This window comes from Salvelinus sp. IW2-2015, linkage group LG3, assembly GCF_002910315.2.
Source record: "Salvelinus sp. IW2-2015 linkage group LG3, ASM291031v2, whole genome shotgun sequence".
Taxonomy (NCBI): domain Eukaryota; kingdom Metazoa; phylum Chordata; class Actinopteri; order Salmoniformes; family Salmonidae; genus Salvelinus; species Salvelinus sp. IW2-2015.
This window is the reverse complement of record NC_036840.1, coordinates 27,550,499-27,567,669: the sequence shown is the minus strand read 5'-3', so window position 1 is coordinate 27,567,669 and position 17,171 is coordinate 27,550,499. Positions and strand designations below refer to the sequence as shown.

The following is a 17,171-nucleotide window of genomic DNA, read 5'->3' as shown; positions in this document are numbered from 1 at the left end:
TGAGGCTCAGTAAGTTGTGGGCCTCCACCGCCTGTATGACCTCCCTACAAACGCCTGGGCATGCTCCCTGATCAGGTGACGGATGTCTCCTGAGGGATCTCCTCCCAGACCTGGACTAAAGGCATCCGCCAACTCCTGGGACAGTCGTGTGGTGCAACGTGGCGTTGGTGGATGGAGCGAGACATGATGTCCCAGAGCACATCTAGCATCAATGCCTTCCTCTTGCAGGAACTGCTGACACACACTCCAGCCACATGACGTCTAGCATTGTCTTGCATTAGAGAACCCAGGGCCAACCGCACCAGCATATGGTGCTCACAATGGTCTGAGGATCTCATCTCGGTACCTAATGCACGTCAGGCTACCTCTGCGAAGCACATGGAGGCTGTGCGGCCCCCCAAAGAAATGCCACCCCACACCATGGACTGACCCACCGCCAAACCGTCATGCGCGGAGGATGTTGCAGGCAGCAGAACGTCTCACAGGCGTCTCCAGACTCTTCACGTCTGTCACATGTGCTCAGTGTGAACTGCTTTCAATCTGTAAGAGCACAGGCGCCAGTGGCGAATTGCCAATCTTGGTGTCTGTGGCAAATGCCAAATCCTGCACGGTGTTGGGCTGTAAGCACAACCCCCACCTGTGGACGTCGGCCCTCATACCACCCTCATGGGTCTGTTTCTGACCATTTGAGCAGACACATGCACATTTGTGGCGCTGTGAGGTCATTTGCAGGGCTCTGGCAGTGCTCCTCCTTGCACAAAGCGCGAGTAGCGGTCCTGCTGCTGGGTTGGTTGCCCTCCTACGGCCTCCCCTCGCAGTCTCTCTGATGTACTGGCTGTCTCCTGGTAGCGCCTCCAGGCTCTGGACACTACGCTGACAGACACAGCAAACCTTTCTGCCACAGCTCGCATTGATGTGCATCCTGGATGAGCTGCACTACCTGAGCCACTTGTGTGGGTTGATAGACTCCGTCTCATGCTACACTAGAGTGAAAGCACCGCCAGCATTCAAAAGTGACCAAAACATCAGCCAGGAAGCATAGGAACTGAGAAGTGGTCTGTGGGTCACGCACCTGCAGAACCACTCCTTTATTGGGGGTGTCTTGCTATATGCCTATAATTTCCACCTGTTGTCTATTCCATTTGCCACAACAGCATGTGAAATTTATTGTCAATCAGTGTTGCTTCCTAAGTGGACAGTTTGATTTCACAGAAGTGTGAATTGACTTGGAGTTACATTGTGTTGTTTAAGTGTTCCTTTATTTTTTTGAAGCAGTGTATAACATTCTATTGGTTTCAATCATTTTGTATTAATTTAAATAGAAAATTTTGAAGTTTGAATCCGGTGTCGTTTTGCGTGTCCAATTCATAAACCATGGCCATGGAATCGGTACATCGAAAATCTCTTCCAACTATTTTGCAATTTAATGGCACAGCTGTACATTTTTTGGTCCTGAAATGAAATTGGTATCTCTTTATTTATCTTTAACCATTTTTGGTCTTTAATGCAGGCCGACACAGACTTTTCCCCCCTTCCACTTGCCTCTTTCCATTTTTTGGTAATGCTGCAATTAGTTGTTGTTAATTTTGGGAGAGCAGACATTTCCATATGTCTGTGGTTAGCTGCATGTGTGACAACTCCACCAGTCCTATTTATGATGCAATTTAACAAAAAAATATACTTTTTTACATTTTTTTTAATCAAATTTTTTTCTTTTTTTAAATCAATTAGTTATTTGAGTTTAACCACTATTTGTTGTCTTTTCAGGTGGATTAAACTAAATTGCAACCAACTTTCTTAAGGCTTGTTTAAAAAATTATATTTTGAATTTGTTTTCAAATAACCGAAAGTGAGCAGTTGTAATCTGAATAAAGGGAAAAAGGCCATCCTTGAACATGGGGTGAGACATTCTTAATAATTTACAAGAGAACCATTTTGGATTTAAGRGTAACTTTMGTATGACTAATGCCTTTAGTGAGAGGTCTAATGCTTTAATATTTAATKATTTCTGCCCTCCAAATTCATAGGTGTTCTTTATTAACCCAGCACCTACGGTTTGAAAGATGTGCGTATGACCACAAACTTTTCAAAGCATACCCCTACAATAAGGATTTTGTCTTCATTTGTCATTTTGTAAAAGAATTCTCACCAATTGAATGAAAAAAAGAGTTCATTCAAATATGTATTTCTGTTTGAGCCTTACACTTACTAAACACAACACGAGTGATGTTATTCTTAACCTTTCCCTAGAAGGACTCCAACGCACATTGTTCCAGGGTGAAGTTTCCCCAAGGTACAGATCTCGGATCAGCTTCCCCTCCCCCAATTACATATTTAAATCAATCAACACCATGCGAATCCGTTGTTTCACCCTGCTAGTTCAAAGGGTCTGCGTCTGAGCCAAGAGTCTGATGAAACCCTGATTTATCCTCCTAATTGGTCATTGTGAAGTCGTAGCGCCAAGTGGGACTTAATGTGTTTAATTTTAACTAATTATTTTGTATTTCTTTTTGGGGGTTATTCATCTGGAGTATTCATGTGCTTTGAGAAAGCCAGTTCACATGAGACCGAGGAATGTGTTCCAAATGGCACCCTATTCCCTACATAGTGCACTACTTTTGATCAGAGCTCTATTGGCCCTGGTCTAAAGTAGTGCACTAAATAGGGCAATGGTCAAACATAGTGTTGTAAATAGGGAATGGGGGGTGCCATTCCGGTTGCAACTTGATAGAGGTTAAGTTGTAGGCTGTGCATTGCGTGATATGTGCCACAATGCCTTGTGGGAACTGGAATATTGGTCAAGACAGATGTAAAGGCAGGGATTAAATGTGCAACCCACATCGTGGAGTATTGTATAGTTTAATCCCCCCCAGAGGAAATGTATTACAAACCATGATGAAAGTTTTGAAAATGACATGGCATTCAGTCAACATGTTTTAATCAAAAATAAACTCTTATGTGGAGGATGGTATTGGCTTTGTATAATAGCCCTTCTGCAAAGAGAGCTCTCCTCTTTAAATATTCAGGGGGGTATATTTAAATCTATTAATCYTGATAAACAGGAGAAATAACATGATTGCTTCTTCAAGTAAAATATATTTAAGATAATGTACTGTGTGTGTATGTTCACAAGTATATGTGTACGCCTTTGTGTTTGAAGAGCTTACCCGTAATACCTGTCCCAATTGACCTTGCCTTTCTAACTCCAGCTGACATCCAATCCCAACATCTACTCACCCCATCACCTTTSACAATTACAAGAGCCCCCCATTCCTTGATAGTAAACCGAGAGAGAAACCTGCCTGGCGATAAGGAAGGCTTCTATAATTGTCTTCTTTCATTGGCCTGTACCTTATTTATTTGAGTGGCYTTTATAGCCTTTGGAATGAACTCTTCCTATGGACAAACGACCCTCCAGACATTTCTAACGGAGGCTCTCGCCCCGTAATCCGGGGTGAGTGAGTGACGGGGGGGGGGTCACGACCCCATAAAGCCCGGATGGGTGCTGAAGCTCCGGACCATATCTCATTAAGGGGCGAGGTTGTAAACGAGACTTGCCTTCACTCTCTCCCCTTACTGGAGCGATTGATTAGTCCAGGGACAATCAATGTTAATTAAGGTGTGAGGGAACCTTTTAATTGTACTGCATGAATCATTGTGTCAGCTTGCGCCTTGACCTTCTTTGATTTACATTGTGAATGAATGGCTCCTCGTTGAGAAGCAAATACATTCTAGATATTGCCAGATGAACCTAGTAGATATCAGAAGATTTTGATATGAGTTTTAGATTTATGCATAGCTTGTCAACGATGATGAAGAGGATTGACTCGCATGCATAGGGCATATAGTATATTGTGAATGGCTCTTGGTGACAAGTTATTGAATTTTAGATACTACCAGATGAACCTAGTAGATTGAAGTGGAGATTTGGTAGTCAATACGTGGGGTTTAGATAAACACGCCAGGGAAGGCGTGTAGATTGTAGTCAATATGTTTTAGATATAGCCAGGGAAGGCGTGTATTGTGATTTGTATCAATACGTTTAGATATAGCCAAGGTAAAAACGGGTAGTAGATTGGTAGTCAAATGTTTTAGATATAGCCAGTAAGGCTGGTAGATGTTGGAGTCAAATACGTTTTAGATATAGCCAGTAAGGCTGTAGTAGATTTGGTATCAATACGTGTTAGATATAGCCAGGTAAGGCGTTGTAGATTTGGTAGTCAATACGTTTTAGATATAGCCAGGTTAAAGCGTGTTAGATTTGGTAGTCAATACGTTTTAGAATATAGCCAGGGTAAGCGTGTAGATTTGGGTCAATACGTTTTAGATATAGCCAGGTAAGGCGTGTTAGATTTGGTAGTCAATACGTTTTAGATTAGCCAGTAAGGCGTTGTAGATTTGGTAGTCAATACGTTTTAGATATAGCCAGGTAAGGCGTGTTAGATTTTGGTAGTCAATACGTTTTAAGATAAGCCACGGTAAGGCGTGTAGATTTAGTCAATACGTTTTAATACAGCCAGGTAAGGCGTGTAGATTTTGTAATACCGTCAATACGTTTTAGATATACAGCCAGGTTTAAGGCGTGTAGATTTGGTAGTCAATACGTTTTAGATATAGCCAGGTAAGGCGTGTAGATTTGGTAGTCAATATGTTACAGATATTGCCAGTTAATGCTAGTAGATATTGTATGGTTTTAGAGATTTTTGCATAGCTTGTCAAGGGATGATAAGCAGAGGTTCACGTGCGTAGGGTATGTGACTTCTATCTCCTCTAGCTGTGGCATTGACCTTTTGTCTACTGATGTGCACAGATGATTCGTTCATATCAATCAATACACTTTAATCCAATGAGTCCCTCCGTAACGCTGGTGCGTTTTGGACTAACCCTTTTTTAAACACTGTTTGAGCTAAGGACTTCTGGGTTGTACCATTTGGATTCGTTGGATTTTGTCCGTAGATACCATTAGTCTGTGTAATTTACGGGGGCTGAGCTAGAGCGGTGTTTGTGAGACAAGGGCAGATCCCAAAAGGGCCCGGTAACGGGTATTTTTACGAAAACGTCTATAGAGTCTGAATGGTTTGAGCACTAAGCTGAGACTCTATGATGCTCACAAGCTACACAAGAGTTGTTAGAACYTAAGATGTTCTTCTCCATAGAAGATCATAGGAAATCCCAGGACAGTGTCTATAATACTGTAATATGCTCACATAGTCGCTGTCACAAACTCCACACTGACTAGTTGGATATTAATTTTTCCGGTGAGAAAACAATTTCTGTGCTATAAACAGCATTTATACACTATATATACYAAAGGATTTGGACACTCCTTCAAGTTAGTMGATTCAGCTATTTCAGCCACTCCCGTTGCTGACAGGTGTATAGAATCGAGCACACCGCCATGCAATGTCCATAGACAAACATTGGCAGTAGAATGGTCTTAGTGACTTTCAATGTGGCACCGTCATAGGATGCCACCTTTCCAACAAGTCAGTTRGTCAAATTTCTCCCCTTGTAAAGCTGCCCCGGTCAACTGCAAGTGCTGTTATTGTGAAGTGGGAAATGTCTAGGAGCAACAACGGCTCAGCCGCGAAGTGGTAGGCCACCCAATCTCACAGAACGGGACCGCCAGGTGCCTCGGTTTCAACACTCACCAAGTTACAAATTGCCTCTGGAAGCAACGTCAGCACAATAACTGTTCGTCGGGAGCTTCGTGGAATTGGTTTCCATGGCTGAGTAGCCGCACACAAGCCTAAGATCAAAATGCGCGATGCCAAGCGTGGGAAGGAGTGGTGTAAAGCTTACTGCCATTGGGCTCTGGAGAAGTGGAAACGCGTTGTCTCTCGAGTGATGAATCAGGCTTAAAACCATCTGGCAGTCCGATGGACAAATCTGGGTTTGGCGGATGCCAGGAGAACGCTACCTGCCCAAATGCATAGTACCAACTAAAGTTTGGTGGAGAAGGAATAATGGTCGTGGGCTGTTTTTCATGGTTCGGGCTAGGCCCCTTAGTTCCAGGGAAGGGAAATMTTAACGCTACAGTATACATTGACATTCTATCCGATTCTGTGCTTCCAACTTTGTGGCAACAGTTTGGGGACAAAGCCTTTCCTGTTTCAGCATGACAATCCCCCCCAGTGCAAAAAGCGAGGTCCATACAGAAATGGTTTGTAAGATCAGTGTGGATCAACTTGACTGGCCTGCACAGAGCCCTGACCTCAACCCCATTGAACACCTTTGGGATTAATTGGAACMCCGACTGCGAGCCAGGCCTAATKGCCCAACATCAGTGCCCAACCTCACTAATTCTCGTGTGGCTCAATGGAAGCAAGTCCCCGCATCAGTGGAAAGCCTTCCCAGAAGATTGGAGGCTATTATAGCAGCAAAGGGGTGACCAACTCCATATTAATGCCCAAGATTTTGGAATGAGATATTCGACGAGCGGAGGACCTTAATGGATAGATCTGTTTATGTCAAATTGTTTAGTGTTCTGCGTGTAGCCCTGGTTGTCCTGAAAAGAAAATGGTAAAACCATTCAATGTGAGGCTAAATATAAGGTCTGGACAAGCAGATAAATGGTCAGATACTGTAAATGAAAAGCCGATTTTTGCTGGGATCTGTGGACTGATGGGGTTAAGCATGTGATGGTACATTTTGTGCAGTAAGTGGTGTCATTACGCCTGGCGACATCATCGGGTGCACGTGGTGGTTGAGCTTTGATTGATGAATGCCAAAAGTAAAATGGCAGACATAAGACACTGCCAGCCAAGTAATTGTGTTGATAATGAAAGCCGAGGTGAAGGCTCTTTCGCGTCTGAGKCGATTTTGCACTCGGCCGACTGTTTCCTGTCCCCATCCGTCATACCCTGAGTATCAGTCTGCACACAGTGCAAATTCATATTACGGCACAGAAATTTACTACGTCCCAAATTGCACCCTATTTCCTACATAGTGCACTACTTTCAACCAGGGACCATATTCCTTTTGTCAAAAGTAGTGCACTATAAAGGGCATAAGGTGTCATTTGGGATATTGACATCGTTTTAGCCTTATTCTTCTCGTCAAATGGATGATTCTACAGTTGACAGCATGGAACCCGCAAATGCATCGACCTCTTAATCTGAGCAGCGAAATGAAATGGGAATTAATTCTAGTTCATTAACCACATGCTAAATATTTATCATATTTGCCAGTGTAGCAACATCAGTGTTTGATTGGGCACCTCTGGATATTGACTTTATGATTCTATTGTCAGTATATCTGAATCCACAAACACACACTGTAAGGTTTTACACATGCTGTAAAACCATCATTTGGATCATCCTGGYTGGTCAGTCCTTGCATCCATAGGTCTGTCTATGAATTTGAGTGTTAACATTCCTCTTGCTCTGTCCCTCAGCTGTTGACCAAAAACCATTGCAGGCTGACTGCTTTGTTGTTTGAATCCCAGGTTGCCCCGTTAACCTAACCTTTCTCTTCCCTTTCAGATGTAATAATCGGACCCAGTGTGCTGTAGTGGCTGGACCAGATGTATTTCCTGACCCTTGCCCCGGAACCTATAAGTACCTAGAAGTCCAGTACGAATGTGTACCCTACAGTACGTATCTCTTCATTCTCTTATGTTTCTCGATGCAGTTCATTGCTTTGTCCCATATTGCACGCTATTCCCTATATASTGCACTACTTATAGGACTTTGGTCAGTAGTGCACTATATAGAGAATAGTGTACCATTTGGGACAAAGTCTGTGACATAGTACATGATGATTTCTGCATTGTAACTTTCTTCGTCATCACGCCTAATTTCCATGTAACAGCAATGCCACTTCACTCTGTCATATCCTAAAATGTATGATTATGTCATTTAAGTGAATGTGGTCCCTTTTTAAGGATGCGACAATAAGAAGGYGTCTGAAGTGCGGTAGCATGGGTGCTGGGAAATGTCAGTATCTGATTCCGGTAACCTCTATTGTGCAGGACTATCGATTGTGCCCTCAAATGTAATGTGAAAAATGAAAGTTCAAATTCACTTTAGCGTGTCAAAATGATTACCTTTATTCCAAACCCTGGTCGATTTTATCTCCGACAATATCTGTGTGAATGTCTGATATTTTTCTCCTTTATCCAACTCATCATTTTGTATCTTCATGTATGAATAACACATTGTCAATGATATTCCAGCACATGCCATATTGGGCTTATAAGAAATACATGTTATTAGATTTTCTGATGTGCACTGATTTGGTATACAAGTGAGGCATTGGATTCAAGCTAGATTAAGATTGAATGTAGTATTCTACTTCAAAGGGCTATCATCCATACATAAATCAACATTGACATTTCGATGTTGATGTCATTCTTATTCCACCTGTTCTTCCTTTAACAGTGTTTTTAGACAGCTGACAAGACAGACTAGAGGTAATTTTTAATGATAAAACCACATAAATAGCCRTATTTGATGTTGAAACATAAACAGGTGTTTTGCAATTGGTCAATTGATTTGCTCACACACATAAAATGAAAATATTGCATCGGTCGTCAACTGATACTTTTCTGAGTATTCAGCCTCGGTTCTAAGCATTGAGAAGGGAGCTAACYGAGCTGTCGGAGCTGTCGGAGCTATTACCAAGTGTGTCCATCAAGTTAGTCCTTTKGCATCAAAGGAAGTTTAGCTTTATTCGAAATGCAGTCAAGTTTTTAGCTGCCGTGTTCAATTCAATTCCAACAGAACTCAATTGTATTGGCTTAGCTTCTAGCTAGGCCAATTATTTGACAAACACACTTCGTATATGGGATGAGAGACCTAGGCCTGAACCTTTTAAAACCTTCAAAACAGCATGCCTTCCAGCCACAGTGGCATCATAGCATGACCGAAGCACCCCAAAGGTATCCATGGGTGAACTGGAAATGGAAAAGGTTTGGGGTGTGAATGGAATACCCAGCGTGTAGACCGGGTTAAACAGACGAACAGGAAGAGAGGATGTGGTCACTGGAAGTGCACGGCCATTATCATACGACCTCCCACATTGTTTCGCTGACCTTGGAAAGAGAACGTTGTTTACCGTGAAAGCCTGTGGTACCGAAGGTGTCAAAAGCTAACCACATGGGATTTAGAAGCTATTGTAATTTGGAATGAACTGGATGTGTCAGTTAAAGACAATTATATTTGCTGCCATRCGGCTTTGTGCCTTTGGAGAATGCACAGTATCATGCAGCGTTTCAAATGAAACAGATGTCGCATATCAGATGTTATTTCATTTTGTGGTGCTTTTATCTACGTTTTCTATATACAACAAATCTGAGGTGATTATGCAATGAAAAGGCAGCCTGTCAGAAACTATATATTGGATAATAAAAAAAAAAAGCTCTAATTTCCAGGGTGGTGGTTCTTATCGTAAGATTATCCACCATACAGTACTTGGATAGATTTGAGCCACAACCCATTTGTTCAGTGGTAGCATTGGACTCAACAGTCCACATCAAATAATGGATCTTCTTCCCTGGTGGTGAATTCAGACACCTCCTACAGTAAGCACGCCTCTCTTTTCTCAGAATCAGTGTTTTGTTTTGTATCAAACACTGGTGATTACAACTACCTCCCCTAGCATCACAATTGCAACTCCATGTCAGAATCCATCAATACATTCCTATAACTAGCTCCAGTACTGCAATGCTGACGTGAGCGCTTAAGACACAGAGAAGACATAGAGGGCTAATAGCTAGGATGGCCAAAAGCACTGACTTGTCTGTGATTTTACTTATTGCCAGTTAAATGAGTAACATGTTGGGAAAAGGAGTGGATTTGAGATGAGGCAATTATGGGCAGATATCAAATGAAATCAAGTTTATTTTATATAGCCCTTCGTACATCAGCTAATATCTCGAAGTGCTGTACAGACACCCAGCCTAAAACCCCAAACAGCAAGCAATGCAGGTGTAGAAGCACGGTGGCTAGGAAAAACTCCCTAGAAAGGCCAAAACCTAGGAAGAACCTAGAGAGGAACCAGGCTATGAGGGGTGGCCAGTCCTCTTCTGGCTGTGCTGGGTGGAGATTAAACAGAACTATGCCAAGATGTTCAAAATGTTCATAAGTGACAAGCATGGTCAAAATAATAATCATGAATAATTTTCAGTTGGCTTTTCATAGCCGATCATCAAGAGTTGAAAATAGCAGGTCCGGGACAGGTGGCGGTTCCATAACCGCAGGCAGAAACAGCTGAAACTGGAATAGCAGCAAGGCCAGGTGGACTGGGGACAGCAAGGAGCCATCACGCCCGGCAGCCCCGACGCACGGTCCCAGGGCTCAGGTCCTCCGAGAGAGAGAAAGAGAGCGAGAAGGAGAGAATTAGAGAGAGCCAAGATTTTCAAAATGTTCATAAATGACAAGCATGGTCAATAATAATCAGGAATAAATAAATAGATGGTATAAGGAGGAATGGGTGGTAAACCAGCCCCACACCCAACCCTTCTCCAGAACCATACCTCACCCTTCTCCAGAACCAACCCCCTCACCCTTCTCCAGAACCATACCACCTCACCCTTCTCCAGAACCATACCCCTCACCCTTCTCCAGAACCATACCCCCTCACCCTTCTCCAGAACCATACCCCTCACCCTTTCTCCAGAACCATACCCGCCTCACCCTTCTCCAGAACCATACCCCCTCACCCTTCTCCAGAACCATACCCCCTCACCCTTCTCCAGAACCATACCCTCTCACCCTTCTCCAGAACCATACCCTGTCACCCAACCCCATCTCCAGCCTATCACCAGACAGACTGACTGAGAGACTAATAAGAGGACCAGCCACCCACGGTGTGAATTTTCCTCCAGCCCGAAAAATCTCCACAGTATATCCCACTGACAAGTTCTCTCTCTCTTGTTCTCTCTCTCTCTCGTTCTCMTTCTCTCTTGTTCTTTCTCTCTCGTGTTCTTTCGCACCCTCTCTGCCTATATCTCTCTCTTCCTGTGGAAGATGTTTTCATCAGTATTCCGGTGCTGAAAGCAGGCACTTTCAGAATAAGTTACAGCTCCTCTCTCCGTCTTCCATCAGCAGAGAAGGGCTTCATCAGACCCACACCTGCAATAGTAGTGAATGAGACGCRGCAGAGAGCTTCACTCTGACGCCATATGATATTGTTTTTATTAGTTGGTGAATTCAATTCACACCATGAATTGTAATGGCGGTTATTCTGGGAGCTAGCCACACCTGTGTTTGCCTSTGATTTGGGGAGATGCAGACCAATAGTCGGAATAATCGGAGATAAATAGAGATAAAAGAGCTTCCTTTTTCTAGTCGGTCCAAGACGACAAGACGGRGCTGAGTCGAAGGCAATCATGCTGGCGCAGAGCCCATGCGCGTCATGATAATAGAGTAATTTGGAGAAACCAACTCTACTTTTATACCGCTTCTCYTCGGTAAACAACTACTTTCTGATATTGCCACGTTGCCAATGATATAAGCCGTCGTTATGTTCGCATCAGCATGAACGTGTTTCTCCAACGCCAGAACACTCACTTACCTCCCCTGTGCTTCCCTTGTTTAGACGTGCTCTGCAATGCAGTTTGTGGATTACTACGGCTACCCTTTTGGAATGAGTGATGCGCCCGTCGTCCTGTTGTGATGATGACCTATAACCTTGACTCTCAGGCCCTGTTTGAATACTCTTAAAAACGCCTCGCTCCTTCAACCCTTCCTTGAWATAATCACTGATATAACGTGAATGGGTTGATCAGTGCAAGCGTGTCACCGCATTGCTTTCACCAATCATACGTTGTGTCAAATCAGTGGTTTGCTCAAGGACYGAGGAAGGAAGGATACACTTTAAGAGGATTCAAACCGGGCCCTTGATTCGAATTCTCTCATGTCTCCAGAAAGATTCAGAAAGACTCCGCCCCCGTCAGTCCCGTCAGTCCTCGCTTAACAAATCTTTTGTTCTTTAACGAGCAGGTCCCAACCCAATCTTTTAGCGGTCAACACTGTTTCTCAGTAGCCCTCTGACCCCACTCTTTCATAACTTTAATGAATCCATATAGTCATAACACCTCAGAGTGCTCCTTAGTTCCCCGCAGGGTCATGAAAGAAAACACATCCCCTGTTGAAAAGGCGGCAGTGTCCCTTGTGGAATGTTTGGCCGAACACCAAACTCCCTTTGGAGGAAAAAGAGGGGGTTGCAACCTGGCATCGGCCTTTCCCAACTCCCTACCTCCTCTATGACTAATTAGATGGCGAATGTACTGACCTTGAMTTCTGCTGATAAATCCCGATACGAGGTAAAACCAGAGCTTTCCTGTTCTTGCACGCTAATAAATACATTGTAAAAAAATTAAAAAAAATAAAAGGCACAATGCACAGTGGGATCTCGCCAGCTCCGAACARGGCTTGTGTGCACAAGCTAAGCCAAGATGTATAATCATGTAATCAAGGCCTTTTTGAGTTGGCTGAAATAAGGTAGTCAGTCCTCAGCTATACGTCGTGGCGCACAGCCACATACTTTTGCCCGACAATAAGCCATTTTTATTTATTTATTTTTGCTTCTAATTATTTCCGCATGGACGAGCAATCAATCGTTAATAAGCAGAAACCGGTTCGGCGGCCTAACSGAATCAAGCAACTGATTATTTTTGGCACAACACTCAGCACCTGCCTGGTGCTGAGACGGCAGATAAAAATGTGAAATCAATGCGGCGCGTGGGTGTCGTTTACAGTGCCGCCCCCACAAAATGTGGTGTCATTACGGGCGCCATTACGCCACGGTCACACCTTTAGTAAACAGCACCTGTGTGAACGGACTGTTTGGCTGACCAGACACTTTGTCATAGTCAGCCGGGCTCCCTGAGGCCTGTTGCGAGATTGATTTCAAATCTGATTTGATATGAAAATGATGACATGACATTTAGCATGACATGGCATGGCATGACATGGCATTTAGCCAAGACGTAAAGTCTTGGCTAAATGCTTAAGAGGAAAATACAAATAGTCTGCGTCAGTGTAACCTGTCATTCACACCGCAAGTAATGGCATCAATATCTAGCCTGTGATGTATAATTGCATATGTATTCGTRTTTATCAGATAAACAGTATATAACTAACTCAGTCAGTCATTTCGTCGTCAGTTGTATATAAGGCATTCACACAGCAGGCACCAGCATTAGCTTACAGACTGACAGGGAGTCTTGTCACCTGAATGACTATCTACCTCTCCTAATGTGTGAAAGGGGGATTGCAGTGCTATCATATCGTTTAGTGACAGCTGACCACCCTGCAACTGGGGAAAGCTTATGATGATGGCTTATGGTCTTACACAGTGTGTGTGTGTGTGTGTGTGTGCGCGCAAATATAAGGGGAAAATAAAATCACTGACTTGTATCTTGAATGTCAGTCATTGGTTTGAACACTGACCTGAAACTGATTATGTCCATGGTTTTGACTGGTAGGCTCCCAGATCCACAGTCATTGTGTTTTTGTAATTAATTCATCACATTGTTGCTAATTGATTAAAGGGAAAATTCCAAATGTTCAACATCAAATTGATCATCTCTAGAACCACGTGAAAATGGCGCGTTTCTGTTTAGTAGTCAAATAGATAGATGCGTTTTTCCGATGACATCATCCAGAGAGACTGATGACGTCATATGGTGTGCATCATGTGATTTTAACCAACTGTGAGCAGGCGAAGGCTGCTTACTAAGAGGAGTACATACTAATACAGTGTTAAATGCACTGACTTCTCACTTCAACAAGGATACAGAGTGTAACTTGATTATCATACAGGATACATGGAAAGGCGAGGGAAATTAGTAGACATTAATGCATGTATTTTCCTGCATTGTTCCAGTAGTGGGTCAGTAATTGCACAGGAAGGGTGTGATTACCAATGTGGATAAATGGGGGTGTTAGAGGTGAATCTGGGCATGTGGAAAAATGCTTTCCCCCCCACTAATAGCCATGTAATTTATCAGGTCCTCGTTCTGGCCTCTATCTTTTGGTTCTTCATGCGCACAAACACAGGCACACGCGTATGCACGCATGCACACACACATACACACACACACACACGCAGATGCAGGCATGAACACACACACACATTTTTGAAAGGGGTGCTAAGTTCAAAGAAAAGAGAGACCCGCACACAAGGGATACTTAGTGCCAGGGCTATCACTCTGAATGGAGATTGGCCTCATTGGGGTCTCTCTCTGCGATATCGCCCTGCTAATCCGAGTTCCTACAGTGTGACTGGTGTAATGAAGCTCCCTCTTTCTTCTGTGTTCTCTCACCAAACACTCTTTATCGCCCGGCTAAAAGCTTTCTTATTTCCCCTCTGCCTGCTTTCACTTTCCTGCTTCCCTTCTGTAATTTCAAGGTTTCTGGAATCAAGGCATGTTCAGGAAGTGAAATTAAGTTATTTCTGCTCCAATTCCGGTCCATGTTCCTGAAAATGTATTTAATCTTTATTTATTTTGCTTGTGTTATTTTCCCCTCTATCGGTCTGTCTGCTGCCTCTCCCTGGTGTATGACTGGTTGGCTGTGCGCCAAGTCTTTGCACCTGTCTCTCTCTCACACACGCACTTGAAAACCACACACACACACAACACACACACCACACACACATCACATGCTCACACACACACACACACACACACATACACACTGGGCGGCTTCCTGCACTGTCAAGGTTATGAGAGAGCACAGCTACTGCTCCCAGGGAGGGAGAGCAATAGAGGAGAAAAGGAGAGGGAGAGGAGAGGAGGGAGGGAGATGGAGAAATGGGGGACAGAGGAGAAGCGAGACAGGAGGAGAATACAAGAGGGACATGGGGCGGAAGGAGGCAGAGGGACAGGGGCGAAAGGAGGCACAGGAGGCACAGGAGGCAGAGACTTAGACCGAGCAATTGTACCCGTGACCCAACCCCCCCCGCCCCTCAGGGAAAAATAATAGAAATTGTATCCGTGACCCCCCCCTAGGCACATGCTATTCAAAGCCCTCTAATTTGTGTCATTAATTAAGAAGTGGGAGTCTAGTCACTGTGCCCTCCTAGGTTCAGAGAACAGGAAGAAAGGAGGGGAGGAAAGAGGGTGAAATATGACCAAAATGGCCTCCGCTCAGCCATGAATCTCTATTAGCGCCTAATGATACCATTCTGCCACCTCGCTGCTATAATGATGGAATTGTGAAATATTAATTATTTAAATGCAGATCCATACATCTGTCGTTCACGTGGGCAGTGCTAGCGAGGGCTTAAGAGGGTTACAAGGTCACTAAGGCCTTTAGCATTATGCAGAAGCCATTATTATTTTTGTGATCCCGAAATTCTAACATACACTACCGGTCAAAACTTTTATTACAGCTACTCACTCAAGGGTTTTTCTTTATTTTTACTATTTTCTACATTGTAGAATAATAGTGAAGACATCTGAATGCGTTTCAGCCAATCAGTTGTGGTGTGACAAGGTAATGGGAGGTATACAGAAGATTGAAAGACCAAGTCCATATTATGGCAAGAACAGGTCAAATAAGCAAAGAGAGATGACATACCATCGTTACTTTAAGACATGAAGGTCAGTCAATACGGAAAATTTCAAGAACTTTGAACGTTTCTTCAAGAGGAGTCACAAAAACCTTCAAGCGCTATGATGGAACTGGCACTCATGAGGACCGCCACAGGAATGGAAGACCCAGAGTTACCCCTTCTGCAGAGGATAAGTTTATTAGAGTTACCAGCCTCAGAAATTGCAGCCCAAAGAAATGCTTCAGAGTTCAAGTAACCGACACATCTCAACATCAGCATCAACTGTTCAGAGGAGACTGTGTGAATCAGGCCTTCTTGGTCGAAWTACTGCAAAGAAAACATTACCATAGGACTCCAATAATAAGAAGATACTTGCTTGGGCCAAGAAACACGAGCAATGGACATTAGACAGGTGGAAATTTGTCCTTTTGGTCTGGAGTCCAAATTGGAGATTTTTGGTTCCAACTGCCATGTCTTTGTGCGCCGCGGTGTGGGTCAACGGATGATCTCTGCATGTGTATTTCCCACCGTAAAGCATGGAGGAGATGGTGTTGGGGTGCTTTGCTGGTGACACTGTCTATGATTTATTTAGGACACTTAACCAGCATGACTACCACAGCATTCTGCAGCAATACACCATCCCATCTGTTTTGGGCTTAGTGGGACTATCATTTGTTTTTCAACAGAACAATGGCCCAACACACCTCCAAGCTGTGTAAGGGCTATTTTTACCAAGAAGGAGAGTGATGGAGTGCTGCATCAGATAACCTGGCCTCCACAATCCCCGACCTCAACCAAATTGAGATGGTTTGGGATGAGTCGGACCGCAGATTGAAGGAAAAGCAGCCAACAAGTGCTCAGCATATGTGAGAACTCCTTCAAGACTGTTGTAAAAGCATTCCTCATGAAGCTGGTTGAGAGAATGCCAAGCTGTCATCAAGGCAAACGGTGGCTATTTGAAGAATCTCAAATATAAAATATATTTAGATTTTTGTTTTTTTTACACTTTTTGTTATTTCATAGTTTTGATGTCTTCACTATTATTCTACAATGTAGAAAATAGTAAAAATAAAGAAAAACCCTTGAATGAGTAGTGTATGTGTATTAAATACCTATTGATTATTATTATCATTTATTCATTTTTTTGTGACACTTTTTGGGGGATTTTGAAAAGCATGTTACAAATAAATTATTATTATTTAGGACGGAGGGGGGCATGACTCAACATTAAATGAATATGCGGTGTTCACTTGCAGTGTCATATAGCGTTATGGTTGTCCATATTGATGGAAATCACTAAGTGCCTCTACATAAAAAGCGACATTCTCTTTTAAGATATCAACGTCATTTCCCTAATAAGAATGCATAGGGTGTCCAAGCGGCTTATTTGATTTGATAGGGCAGCTTGACCAATTAGATTCACTTGAGACCATGTGCCCTTTTGACGGCTCTGCGTTTTGCATGGTGAATTACTTGGTGTTGAAATGCTATCTGCTGCCAACACATGGCAGTGCAGTTACAGCTGTGTTGAATATTAGACATCATAGTCGGTGGTAGATGATGATCTTACACACTAGAATGAAACGAACGGTATCGCCACCTTTGTCACCATCTTCTCCATCACAGCCATCAACACATGACACTATGTGTCTACCATGTATATTTAC

General features: G+C 43.3%; 1 protein-coding gene across 2 annotated transcripts in view; it reads left to right on the top strand.

Annotated features, from left to right (window-relative positions):
* LOC111954048 (adhesion G protein-coupled receptor L3) overlaps positions 1-17,171 on the top strand; it is a 314,128-nt gene that overhangs the window by 127,688 nt on the left and 169,269 nt on the right. For both annotated transcript variants that reach the window (XM_023973590.1, XM_023973557.1), the window contains exon 5: positions 7,485-7,594. In XM_023973590.1, coding sequence (XP_023829358.1) covers positions 7,485-7,594 — 110 coding nt within the window. The remainder of the gene's footprint in view (positions 1-7,484; positions 7,595-17,171) is intronic.